The following is a 13,292-nucleotide window of genomic DNA, read 5'->3' on the forward strand; positions in this document are numbered from 1 at the left end:
TCAGGGTCATCTCTCAAGGGACAGAAAAGTCGTGACTCGAAGCCAATTCCACCCCCAAATCTTCCCCGGGTGTGAAGTGACGTGCTCAATGTGTTAGTGGGGATGAGCGTGGTTGGCTGGCTGGCAAACAGGCCTGGCACAGGGAAGATGGGTTTTACTTTGGTTAAATGCTGGGGACAGGCTCCCCTCAGCTGCAAAAACCAGCACGGCCCCGCTGAAGAAATATAAAACAAGAGAAACTACGATAGGCTCAAAAAAGGAGCAAGGCCGTCAACAGAGCTACACAGATCGACACCAGGTCTGGACCTGCCGCTCTGTGCATTTGCAAAGGGCTGACGAATCGCTGCGTCACTCCAACTTTGCAGGGGTGTCAGTTGGATCTGGAGTTCCAGCGGCCTAAAACCGGGGGGGACTCAGGCCCGTCAAATTCCTTCCAAAGGTATCAGGCCTGTAACATCCTTCCGAAGGTACGTTAGCTTTTCGACATTGAAAGCAAGCCGTCCAGAGCAAAGATTGGCTTTAGACAATGGAAACACAGTCGATCTCTTTTCACATTCCACAAGGGCGTTGTGTCCATTTGACAGCAGCTGTATAAAGTACCCATTCACTTCTCATTTCTGCCTGGGCTAGATCATGCCCTCTTGAAAACCACTGGCCTGGTATTTATCCAGGTTTCTATCTAACAAAAAAACATTGTCCGACTCCTCTCATGATGTCCACGTTCTCCCGGCTCACGTCTGTGGCACATGCAAACTTTTCTGAAAGTACAAGGTCCTATCACTACATGGAGGTTTGTTGACTGGGAAAAGACGGTAGAATAGGAGGTTATGGAATCTCCTGCCATTATATATTTTTTAAGTACAAGTTAGGCAAATATCGGCCAGGAATGGTCCAGTTATTATATACCCTGCCTTGAGTGCAAAGACGGGCCTCTTGAGTTCTCTTCCATTCCTATAACTCTAGAATAAAATTCAATACGGACAAATGAAAAATACTCCACTGAGGAAAGAGCAAACAGTTGCTTGTGTACAACTTAGGTTGGACATTAGGAAAAACTTCCTACCTGTCAGGGTGGTTAAACACTGGAATAAATTGCCTAGGGGGGTTGTGGAATCTCCATCACTGGAGATATTTAAGAGCAGGTTAGACAGACGCTTGTCATGGAAGATCTGGATGGTGCTTGGTCCTGCTATGAGGGCAGAGGACAGGACTCAAATACCTCTCGAGGTCCCTTCCAGGTCTAGTGTTCTAGGATTGTGTGAAAATGGGAAATGACTGCGTAGGAAAGAGAACTGCAGAAGGGGATCTGGAGTAGAGCGTCAAAGCTAAATATGAATCAACAGTGCAGTGCTGTTGCAAAACCAAGCATCCATCATTCTGGGCTGGCTTAGCAGGAGTGTTGTGAGCAAGACACGAGGCGTCATTCTTCCGCTTGACTCCAGGCTGATAAGGCCTCAGCTGGAGGATTGTGCCTAGTTCCGGGAGCCACGTTTCAGCAAAGAGATGGAGAAACGAGAGAAAGTTCAGGGACGAGTAACAAAAAGGAGCAAAGGTCTAGAAACCCTGATCTGCCAGGGAAGATGGAAAAGCCTGGGCTTGTTTAGTCTGGAAGGGAGAAGACTGAGCGGGGACAGGACAGTTTCCAAGTGACCATACAAGGAGGAGGGAGAAAAACCCTTCTCTGTGACCTCCAAGGCAGGCTCAGCAATCTTGAGCACGTGGCCGGTCGGGGTAAATCCGCTGGGCCATGAGCCATTCTGTTTACATCGACCATCTGCCGACACAGCCCCCACAGCTCCCCTGGCTCCGGTTCACTGTTCCTCGCCAATAGGAGCTGCGGGAAGGGGCAGCTGCCCCTGGGAATGGCAGGAGGCTGGGCCTGCGGACGGTCGGCACAAACAAAATGCCTTGCGGCCCAGCGGATTCACCTGATGCGCCGTGTACCGATGTCACCGGGCCCTCGAAGGGCAGGACACGAAGCAATGGGCTGAAATTGCAGCAAGGTAGAACATTAGAAACACTTCCTGCCTGTCCGGGGGGTTAGACGCTGGAATAAATTTCCTAGGGAGGTTGTGGAATCTCCATCACTGGAGACATTGAAGAGCAGGTTGGCCAGACACCTGTCAGGGATGGTCTGGTGCTTGGTCCTGCCATGAGGGCAGGGGACCGGACTGGATGATCTCTTGAGCTCCCTTCGAGTCAAGGTACGTTCCAGCCACATATCAGCCAATGGGGTGCGGATCCAGCCTCTCCCAGGCGTGCTTGCTGCGTGGGCGTTGTGCGGAAAAGCAGCAGCGCTCCTCAGAACACGCCTGGGCGCCGTGCGAGTGTCCCCGTTTTTACAGACGGGAAACTGAGGCACAGCGCGGCCTCTCCAAGGTCACAGAGGGAGTTTTGCGGCAGAGTGGGGATGTCAGCCCATGTCTGCTGGGTCCTAGGGTTGTGCCCTAAGTCGAACCCGAGGGTGGGGGGAGCCCTCAGGAGGCCATCGAGGCCCCTGCCCAAAGAAGGAAGTGCTGCAGCGTCTCTCTGCTCTATCTGCCTCCAGGCCGGAGGTGCTGGTGGAATAGCTGGAGGAGGAGGGGCCTGAAAGCCATTCAACCATGCAGTAAATCGATGCCTAGTGGGTGCAGCATCACTCCCAGCTCCCCTCGATTCAGCACCTTTGCTCTGGAGAGGTGTCTAGTCGGTGAAGTCACTTTTGACAGTCCCTCTGGGCTCTGACTACGAGCCCCGACATACTGCTGGAAACGTGGCCTCGAGGGAACATGTCCTCAGGGATTTGCTGGTTTGCTTCCCTCTCCGTGATGCAAGCCTAGGGCCCAGACAAGCACCCGCTTGCTCACAGGGGTAACTCTCCCCACGAGTGTGGTCCCATCAGACTTGGTATGACTCAAGTGACTTACAAGGTAGGACTGGTCCCTACCCTGCAACCCTAGCTCCCGGAAGTCACGACAACACACGCAATAGGACCTATCCGGTCCGCACGGCTCCTGACATGCAGGGGAGGATCGGCCCTTAGCAACAAAACGTTTTGCCTTTCGCAGTGATTTGCATACTCTAATAAAGGAGCTTGTGATGGCCTCCACGCATCTATTACCGAGGCTCTGCTTGAGGCTAAGACAACCCTGCTTTGTGCACTGCATAACGAATTTCAGGAAACAGAGCATCTTATTGTTGCTAGTTAGTTTGGGGCTCGTTCTCCAGCGGATGTAAGTAAATATCTTCTATTAGCATCTTCTTCTGTGCACTCAGAGCAAGAGGAGAATGGAGCCTTCTGTGTCCAGAATGTCATCTTACAAAAGAATAATAGAGGCATCGGCCACTCGAACAGGAAGGGACCTCAGAGGTCACCACGTCCAGTCCCCTGCCCTCACCGCAAGACCAAGCACTGTCTAGATCATCCCTGACAAATATTTATCCAACCTGCTCTTCAATATCTCCAGTGATGGAGATTCCACAAGCTCCTTAAGCAATGTATTCCAGTGTTTCACCACCCTGACAGGCAGGAAGTTTTTCCTAATGTCCAACCTAAACCTCCCTTGCTGCAGTTTAAGCCCATTGCTTCTTGTCCTATCATCACAGGTCAAGTCGAACAATTTTTCTCCCTCCCCGTAACACCCTTTTAGATACTTGAAAACTGTTATCACGTCCCCTCTCAGTCTTCTCTTTTCCAAAATAAACCCAATTCTTTCAGTCTTCCCTCATAGCTCATGTTTTCTAGACCTTTAATCATTTTTTGTTGCTCTTCTCTGGACTTTCTCCAATTTTTCCACATCTTCCTGAAATGTGATGCCCAGAACTGGACACAATCCTCCAATTGAGGCCTAAGCAGCACAGAGCAGAGCAGAAGAATGACTTCTCGTGTCTTGCTCACAACACTCCTGTTAATGCCTCCCAGAATCATGTTTGCTTCTTTTGCAACAGTGTCACACTGTTGGCTCATATTTAGCATGTGGTCCACTATGACCCCTTTCCGCAGTACTTCCTAGACAGTCGCTTCCCATTCTGTATGTGTGAAACTGATTGTTCCTGTCTAAGTGGAGCACTTTGCATTTGTCCTTATTAAACTTCATCCTATTGACCTCAGACCATTTCTCCAGTTTGTCCAGATCATTTGGAATTATGACCCTATCCGCCAAAGCAGTTGCAACCCCTCCCAGCTTGGTATCACCAGCAAACTTAATGGATGCGTCTAGACTGGCATGATTTTGCGCAAATTCTTTTAACGGAAAAGTTTTTCCGTTAAAAGTATTTGCGCAAAAGAGCATCTACTCTTTTGCGCAAAAGCATCCGTACCAGTGTAGACTCTCTCTTGGGCAAGAAAGCTCTGATGGTCATTTTAGCCATCGGGCTTTCTTGCACAAGAAATTAACATGGCTGTCTACACTGGCCCTCAAGAGGGCTTATCCCTGAGCGGGAGCATCAGAGTATTTGTGCAAGAAACACTGATTTTGTACGGTGCAAATGCTCGCGGCCAGTGTAGACAGGTGGCAAGATTTTGCGCAAAATCATGCCAGTCTAGATGCAGCCAATAAGTGTCCTCTCTATGCCGATATTTAAATAATTGATGAAGATATTGAACAGAACCGGTCCCAAAACAGACCCCTGCGGAACCCCACGTGTTATGCCCTTGGATAGAAAGTTATTATGATTATTTTTAAAATGTGCCTTTCTGGCACCCATAACATTGGATATTGCTGACAGACTTGCCCCTGAATATCTCCCCAATGTCATTAATTTCATCCCTTTAAGCATCACAGCTTTACTCAATGTCCTTTTAGACTTGGGAGGCTTGTCCTACAGAAACAGGGCAGGATACTTTGAGGGGCTAGCTCCTCCGACCTCAGACCAGCAAAACGTAAATGCGGGTTTAACATTAAGTGTGTGCAGTCCCACTGGAATCCGTGGGGCCACTTGTGCACTTACACGTCTGCTCTCTGAGCTTTGCTTCGAGATCAGGCATGAGCTTCAACTCTTGGCTGGACCAGGACCAGGGTGCATGGTAAGGCCAGAGAAAGGAATGAACTAACACAGTCGATCTTTGGGCCAGGTTTGTAGAGATGTTAAATCTCTGCTCATATGCACCACCAGAGGGTTACAATGGACGTCCAAAGAGACCCTCACATTGAGTTCAGAAGACTGGGAAACCATCATGTCAAGCCAGGGTGCTAAAGCCACATTTTCCTACCGCCGGTGAAAAGTAGTGGTGGCGTCGGCCCGGCCCTTGGAAGACTCAGGAGACAAGCGAAGACCAAAAGGGTGGGTAGCATGAGCCACCTTCTCAGCCCTAGAGCTTGTCCCACCAGATTGGAGACCAATGAGGCAATGCCGAAGCCTGCACAGAATTACCTGCTCTGACTGTCATAGATAAGCAAAAGAGTTCATACTTCAGGGCTAACTGGTCCTTATCTGCACTCCTATCTTCATTTTGCACCAGGGAGGTTTATTAATATAATGGACCTGCTAAGACGATTTACACTGGCACAAACCCAATGCTACACAGTGGAGTATCAGGTCCTACAGTTACTGGTATAGCTGTGTGCATGTTGTATATACCTGCCTCCAGGAGACAAACCTAGTGATAGACAATGGCCAACTGTGTCCAGTTCTTTACACCACATTTCAGGAAAGATGGAGAAATTTGAGAGGATCCAGAGAAGAGCAACAAAAATTATGAAAGATCTAGAAGACATGAGCTATGAGGGAGGACTGAAAGAATTGGGTTTGTTTAGAGAAAAGAGAAGACCGAGAGGGGACATGATAGCAATTTTCAAGTACCTAAAATGGTGTTACAAGGAGGAGAGAGAAAAATTGTTTCCCTTGGCCTCTGGTGATAGGACAAGAAGCAATGGGCTTAAACTGCAACAAGGGAGGTTGAGGTTGGACATAGCGAAAAAGTTCCTAACTGTCGGGGTGGTTAAACACTGGAATCAATTGCCCAGGGAGGTTGTGGAATCTCCATCGCTGGAGATAGTTAAGAGCAGGTTAGACAGACACCTGCCAGGGATGAGCTAGATGGTGCTTGGTCCTGTCGTGAGGGCAGGGGACTGGACTTGATGACCTCTCAAGGTCCCTTCCAGTTCTAGGGTTCTAACTCCTCAGCTAGTCTAACTCACTCACTTCAGGGGACAGTGTTATTGACTTAAATGAAGCTATGACAAGTTACTCCGCCGTTGCTCTGGTTCGGCACATTTACATTTGAGGTAAGAGAAGCACGTCCGCTGTGCATGCCAAATACGCTGCAATTATCTTGGCACACTCCGATGTTTGTAAATGGTACAAGGACATATTTTGACAAGTTTGCTTAGATATGTAGCTTGTTATGGCCCTATACGTCGTCCCATTTTTGCCTCATTAGGATTTAGGGCACAAGGGGGTATAATTTTCTAAAGCACTGAAGTGACTTTCACGCTGCTGTCCTGTTCAAAGTCCGTGGGTTTGATGTTCAAAGGTATTTAGGTGTCTCCAAATGCAGATAAATGCCGAATGGGGTTTTCAAAAGTGCCAAGCCAGGTTATGTGCCTGTTAAAGGGAGCTAGGCACCAAAGTAAAGCACATAGAGGGATTTTGAAGAACACCTATCTGCAACTTTTGGCAACTAAATGTCTTTGAAAATCAGACCCAGAGAGACTTAGGTTCCTAAATCAATTAGGCACTTGTGAAAATTGTTCCCATTCTTACTAGGCTACGTAGTTGTATTAACATCTTAACTCTTCAAATGATGACATTTGGACCACAGAATAGACACTCTCAGTCAAACTGAAAATATACATCTTGGATTGCAATAATATATTTTAAAAAATTTAAATATAGTATTTAAAATAAACCACATGCATTTTATGGTGCCTGAATGGATTCTTACAAATTCAAAAGAAACATGGCAGTGCAACTGGAGAGAAACAACACTTACAAGCAGCAATACACCCTTAAAGTCGTGTATTGATGTCCCTGTTTGTAGACCCTGGCAAACAAACTGAGTAAGGTTACAACGGGTGGCTCCAGCCAGTTGTGTGCTTCCATATGCACAAAAGGAGACACGATGGGAGTTTTGCTTTGATAAAAGCACCCATAAAAGGTTGCTAACACACATTAGCTTCTAATTCTTTTCATAGTTTCAGGGCTAGGCATCTGAGATGTGCTTAGTCTGAGTGCATCTGAATATCAGACCCCCTCCTACAGCCTACTCCCCGAAACAACTGACCCCGTTAGAACCTGACCTCGAGAGTTTTGATTAACAAACATGGAGTCCGTCATGCAGAGAACCATCCTTCTACTGGAGCTGAGTGTCTGCCCAGTTCCAATTTGTTTGGTCTGATTTTCTATATGCAATTAAAGCGTATGGCGAGAATCCCTGTTACCCAACTTTATAACTTTGATCAAAACATGCCCCGAGCTACAGCACTATCCATTTGAATTGCCTAGTACACAGTCAGTTAGGCATCTTGGAGGGAGGCAGGTATTCAGACCGCGCTACGTTTCTTTGCCCAAACCAGGTTTGATCCTCCATTCCTTCGACACGCCAAACCACCACTGACCTATGGGGAAGTTTTGGGTGGGCACAGAATGCCATGGAGGGCCCTCCACCAGAAGCTAGTTTAAGTAGATGTTGGGCGCATGGGATTTCACAGCATACACTGTTCCCCCCTCCCGTTCAATACTCTCAGCTCACGAGCCTGCAAAAAAACGAGAGAGAAAATGGCTCACGTACCCCATGGCGATGCTCAAAATAAGCCAGCTTGGATTTGGTTAAAACGAAGAAGCGCACTTTGAAGTTGGAGGGAGAGGTCCGTCTCTTCTGCTGGGATTTTTTGATCAGCTGCTCTTCCAGGAGAACGCAATTATTCATGGTTCGGCAGGGCACGGCGCTCCTCCCGGACCCCGCACGCCGGTCCCAGACCCGCACTCCAAGCACAAGTCCAGAAAAGAGAAACAAGAAAGAGGGCAGTTGATTTTTTCAACAAAAAAAAAGGTGTTTGAAAGGCAGCGTAGGTGCACAAAGCCTTATCTTTCCGTCTGTCATCTAGGCAGCACTGTAGCGCTTCCTTTCTGTCAAAACCGTAACCACATCCTCTCCCAAGTCATCAAGTGAACAGCACATGCTGAAAAATACTCTACGGCGAATGTTGTGGAAAAAATGAAAATGTGATGGGCGCTCTTGACAAATGTGATTTTTCTGTAAAGGCTCGGGGATTAATTAAAAGTTGTGGCATGATTACATAATGGCCCACTCAACCCGCTCTTAGCAAATATAGGGATGTCTGCTCAGGGTGGACTCGGATATAACGAAACAGCATCTTTTTCGTGCTTTGGGGAGGATTTCATGCATCCACGTTCCTTGTACAGACGGGTGGTACGGTCTGTGTTACCTCCAGCCTATCTCTCACCTCATGCACTGTACTTAGTGTCATTTGTTTGACGTACAGGTTGAACCTCTGAAATCCGGCACTCTCTGGTCCAGTGCCCGAGAGCCTCCACTAGGCCATGAGCCAGGAGTACAACCCAGGCCAGCCCGGCAGGGAACGCAGCCCCATCCGAGGCTGGGAGCAGAGCCCAGTGTTCGGGGCTAGCATTCCAGAGGGTCTGATGGCTGGGAAGGGAGCCTTGACCTCCCTAGTCCGGAAAACTCCCTGGTTCGGAACCTGAGGTTGCCAGACCAAGGAAGTCTAACCTATATTTCAAAGACACGTAGCATGTAACTACAAAGACTCTGACGTGTAGGCATTGACAAATTGCAGATCCGAGCAATTAAAAGCTGGTGTATAAATGAAGTTACACTCATTATATGTGTTATGAGATGCCATACCAATGAAGTTTATTTGTATCTTTTCAATATTGTCATTAATGATTATTCATACTAATAACACGGAGCTCTTTTGTAGTGCGTTTTGTCAGTAGATGGCAAAGCGCTTTGGGGAAACTGAGGCAGGGGGCGTCGCAATGACATAACTGCTTACTAATTGCTGAATGTTCCAGATGTGGCCGGGTGGAAGGCAGTCTGTGGGTGAATGTTCCAAGAAAGTGTAGGCAGAATATACATGCTCTAGGTGTATCAAAGTCCATGTAATCTGTGGCAAAGGTACACCTAAATGCTATATCAAGAGCTGTTCATTTCTGTAGCACTGCACTGTGGCTGGACTGGAAAATCGGTGGCAGTTTGAGGTGAATTTAAAGAAAAAGTGAAAGGTTTTGTTACATTAATGTGGAAGTGACTAATACAATCAGTACAACATCCACTGTTTTATTTGACATTAATTGCAATTAATTTTACTCTGCCTCTGAATTTAACTCTGAATTAGGGCTGTGGGATAAGCACTGTGCTGGTTGCTCTTGGCCATTATTTGCCTGTAGATCATTTGAGCAATGCTCACTTTTAAAATGGCACCATTAGGTTCCAGAGTTAATACCAAATTGTGATGAATGGGGAAAGTTCATACCTCTCTTTGAGCTATTCTTTTAGGGTATGTCTACACTATCCTCCTAGTTCGAACTAGGGAGGCTAATGGAGGCATTCGAAGTTGCAAATGAAGCCCAGGATTTAAATGTCCCGGGCTTTATTTGCATCTTCCCGTCTGGGCACCATTTTTAAATCTCATTAGTCCAAACTAACTGCCCGCGGCTACACGCGGCAGTCAAACGTTAACTCGAACTAAAGAACTCCTTAGTTCGAGTTAACGTTAAGTCCTTAGTTCGAATTAATGTTTGACTGCCGTGTGTAGTTTGGACTAATGAGATTTAAAAATGGCACCCAGATGGGAAGATGCAAATAAAGCCCAGGATATTTAAATCCAGGGCTTCATTTGCAACTTCGAATGCCTACATTAGCCTCCCTAGTTCGAACTGGGGGGGGTAGTGTAGACAGACCCTTAGGCTGTCTGCAAACTCCAGAGGCAATGGTATTTAATGTACGTGCAGAATCATCACTGATATAAAGGGTGAATTTCATGTCAGGCGCCGAGACAGAAATCAAGGGCCAAATGTTCAGTTTGATTTGCAACGTGGTGCATCTCACACAACTGCACCCCTGCTTTAGAGGTGTAAATACCTGCCTGCGTGTTACAGAGTTGTAATGCTTATGCAAAGGCAAGGGTTCAAACTGCTTATTTTGGTGTTTGTGCCTGCAGAGTATATGCCCATAATGTATCATACACCCATATGTAGCAGAGTCTGAAATGTACCCCCAAGGTTTCCTGTCATTTAGGTGTAACGCCGACAGCTGGAACCGAAACTGGGACCTCTGGAGCTTAGAGTATGACCCTCTACAGCAGGCGTGGCAATAATGTTCGTAAGGGGGCCACTTAATGCATGGTCATGGGCTGGCTCCACCCCCAGATGGGGCGGGGCCTGAGGTGGAGGGGGCGGGGCTGGGGACTAGCCCCCAGAGTTATCTGGGCTGGGGGCATTGAATTAAAAACACAGCAAAGGGCTTGTGGCTCTATCCTCTGCCGAGGTAGCACCCCAAGTGGGAGCCGGGAGCCATTTAAATAGGATCCTGCTGCCTGAGCTGCCTCCTGGACGTTTGGTGGCCCAGGCAGCAGGAGATAAATAGAAAGCAGCCAGATGCAGCCCGCGGCCGGATTGAAGTGTGAGGTGGGCTGGATTTGGCCTCCAGGCCGCATCTTGTCCAGCCCTGTTCTACAGCCTGAGCTAAAAACCGGCTGACTCTCAGCTAAGGCTGTAGAGAACTAGGACTGGCGGACATGACCGCTTGGGAACTGTTACTGGCTTTGGGCCGGGTTCTGTTCTCATGGGTGTTTTAGCTCCAGTAACCTCACTGGACCGTCTCCTGATTTCCACAGGCAGCCTAAGATCAGAACCAGGCCTCCCATGCCCGGAGGTGCCATAACGCGGCTAGCTCTGATTACTTATTGGCCTCGTTTCGAATTTGTTTCCGGCCAGGCCCCACCACATACAAGATGCGGTCCTGACAGGCTGGGAGGAACATCCATGAGGCGCATCATGCTCTGACTGCAGAGAGAGAAGAGCGAGAAGTAGAAATCTGGCTTCCTTTGAAAAATGACTGTGAGGGACAGCTAGAGGCACGGTTGTCAGTGGCCAAAGTGGATCTTCAAGAAGGACTCCCATGTGGGCGGGGCAGGGGCCTGGAAGAGAAGGCCCACCTCGGCCAGCAGAAGAAGAGGCGAGAAGCTGATAAACAGGCAGCTGAGGGGAATAACACCGGAGGAGCGGGGAGGATGTGGGGGGCGAAGTGACGAGGGTGGTAGATAGGGAGGGCAGACGTGTTTTCAAAGCTTGATTCTGGTGCGATAAGAGCTGGGGCGTCAGTGAGCGATTGGAAGAGAGGGGCGATGAGATCATGTCTGCAGGCAGGCTGGCAGCCGCAGCTTGCATGGTGTAAATAGGCCGGCTTTGGATGGCCCAAAGAGGGAGATAGTGCCAGACCCAAGGGGGTTGAGGGAAGGTCCGAAGTGGGGGCTTGGCTAAGGGTATGGGAGGGAAAATAATGGAGACGCTGAGGAGGAGGAGACGCCAGATTTGGATACCGCCTGGATCTGGAGGAAAGGGAGGCAAGATGAACCCCAAGAGTCATAGAACCCTGGACGTGGTAGGGATCTCGCGTCCAGTCCCCTGCTCTCCCGGCAGGACCAAGCCCTGTCTAGATCAGTGGTCACCAACCAGTCGATCGGGATCTACTGGTAGATCTTGGAGCCTCTGACAGGGGATCCTGACTGGTTTGGCTTTCAAGCGTTGTCACTTCACTTACGCCTCCCCACGCGGTCACGGTGCCCTCTGCCTTGGAGCTGCCCCCCTGGCAGCCTCCCGCTTGGTGTGGAGGGAGAAGGGGGGGGGGCGCTGGTGTCAGGGTGTCCCTCCTCCCTCCACTCCGGTACCCTATCTCCACACAGACAGACGGGGATGGAGGGAGCTTGGCGATGCAAATCTGTCACTCTCACACCCTGTGTGTGTCTGTCGTTCTCACACACGCACACCGTCCTTCCCTCTCCTCTCCCGGCCCAACACACAGGCGGGGGGTTGTTACTGCTCGCAAAGGGGGATAGTTTCGGTGTTTGACTGGTCGGTGCATTTCATCATTTTCATTTCTCTCTCACACGCCGGTGTAATTCTTGGAGCAGCGAGTTCTCAAATGCCGAACCTGCCCTGGCTGGAGTCCCTAGCCCCGTGGGAACAGCTGCTCCTGGACGGGGCTGGCATGTGGAGCAGGGGGTCTCCACATGCTGGCCTGGCCTGCGGACACCGCCCTTGCAGCTCCCGTTGGTCTGTAATGGGGAACCGGGGCCAGTAGAAGCTGTGGGCTCCGTGCCTGTACATGGGGGCAGCGCATGGCTCCATGGAGTCACTGCTGCACGTGCCAGCTGCTTTGGGGAGCAGTGCAGGGCCGGGGCGGGAGTGAGCCGCCTTAGCCCTGCTGCTCCACCACGTGGAAGCCGTCTCAGTGAAACGGTGCCCAGCCAGAGCCTGCTTCCTGAACCCCTGCCCCCAGCCCCTGCCCCTGAACCCCCTCCTGCCCCCAACCTCCTGCCCCAGACGTGAGTCCCCCTGCACCCAAACTGCTTCCCAGAGCTTGCCCCCTGGATCCCCTCCTGGGCCCCAATCCCCCACCCTGGGCTAAGCCGGGAGCCCCCCCCCATACTCCAAACCCCTTGGCCAGGGTGGGCCCGAGCCATTCTTGCGCCCCGGGCGTGCGGCACCTCATTGGTGTGTACGGGGCGCCGCGCCCCCAGGCATGCATGGCCCCGCCCTGGGCGGCAACTTATGGGGGGCACCTGATGCGGCATCTCTTACCACTTCAATCAGGCGCCCCCATAGGTTGGCGCCCGGGCAGCTGCCCGGCTAGCCCCCCCTTAATCCGGCCCTGCCCTGGGCCCGTGACCAGAGCCTGCACCCCAACCCCCTACCAGCCTGGTGAAAGTGAATGAGGATGGGGGAAGAAGAGGGATGGAACGAGCAGAGTGAGGCCTTGGAGAAGGGCGGAGCAGGGGTGAGGCCTCATAGAAGGGGCAAGAAGGAAGCGGGGCGAGGGGATTTGGGTTTGAGGTAGATCCTACATTGCGCTTCAATTGAAAAAGTGATCTTGTGGGTAAAAAGGTTGGAGACCCCTGGTCTGGATCATCCCTGACAGGTGTCTGTCCAACCCGCTCTTCAATATCTCAGGGATGGAGATTCCACAACCCCCCTAGGCAATTTATTCCAGTGTTTCACCACCCTGACAGGAAGTTTTTCCTAATGTCCAACCTAAACCTCCCTTGCTGCAATTTAAGCCCATTGCTTCTTGTCCTAACCTCAGAGGCCAAGGAGAACAATTTCCCACC

At 50.1% G+C, this 13,292-nt stretch overlaps 1 protein-coding gene across 1 annotated transcript in view; it reads right to left on the minus strand.

Moving 5' to 3' along the window:
* The window catches only part of ITK (IL2 inducible T cell kinase), a 56,628-nt gene extending 48,613 nt beyond the window's left edge, over nt 1–8,015 (minus strand). The window contains exon 1 of the mRNA XM_025179060.3: nt 7,712–8,015. Within this exon, the coding sequence (XP_025034845.2) occupies nt 7,712–7,849 (138 nt within the window). The 5' untranslated portion in view covers nt 7,850–8,015. The remainder of the gene's footprint in view (nt 1–7,711) is intronic.
* Nucleotides 8,016–13,292: the final 5,277 nt, after the last annotated feature.

Source organism: Pelodiscus sinensis, chromosome 16, assembly GCF_052426305.1.
Source record: "Pelodiscus sinensis isolate ZL-2025 chromosome 16, ASM5242630v1, whole genome shotgun sequence".
Classification (NCBI taxonomy): domain Eukaryota; kingdom Metazoa; phylum Chordata; order Testudines; family Trionychidae; genus Pelodiscus; species Pelodiscus sinensis.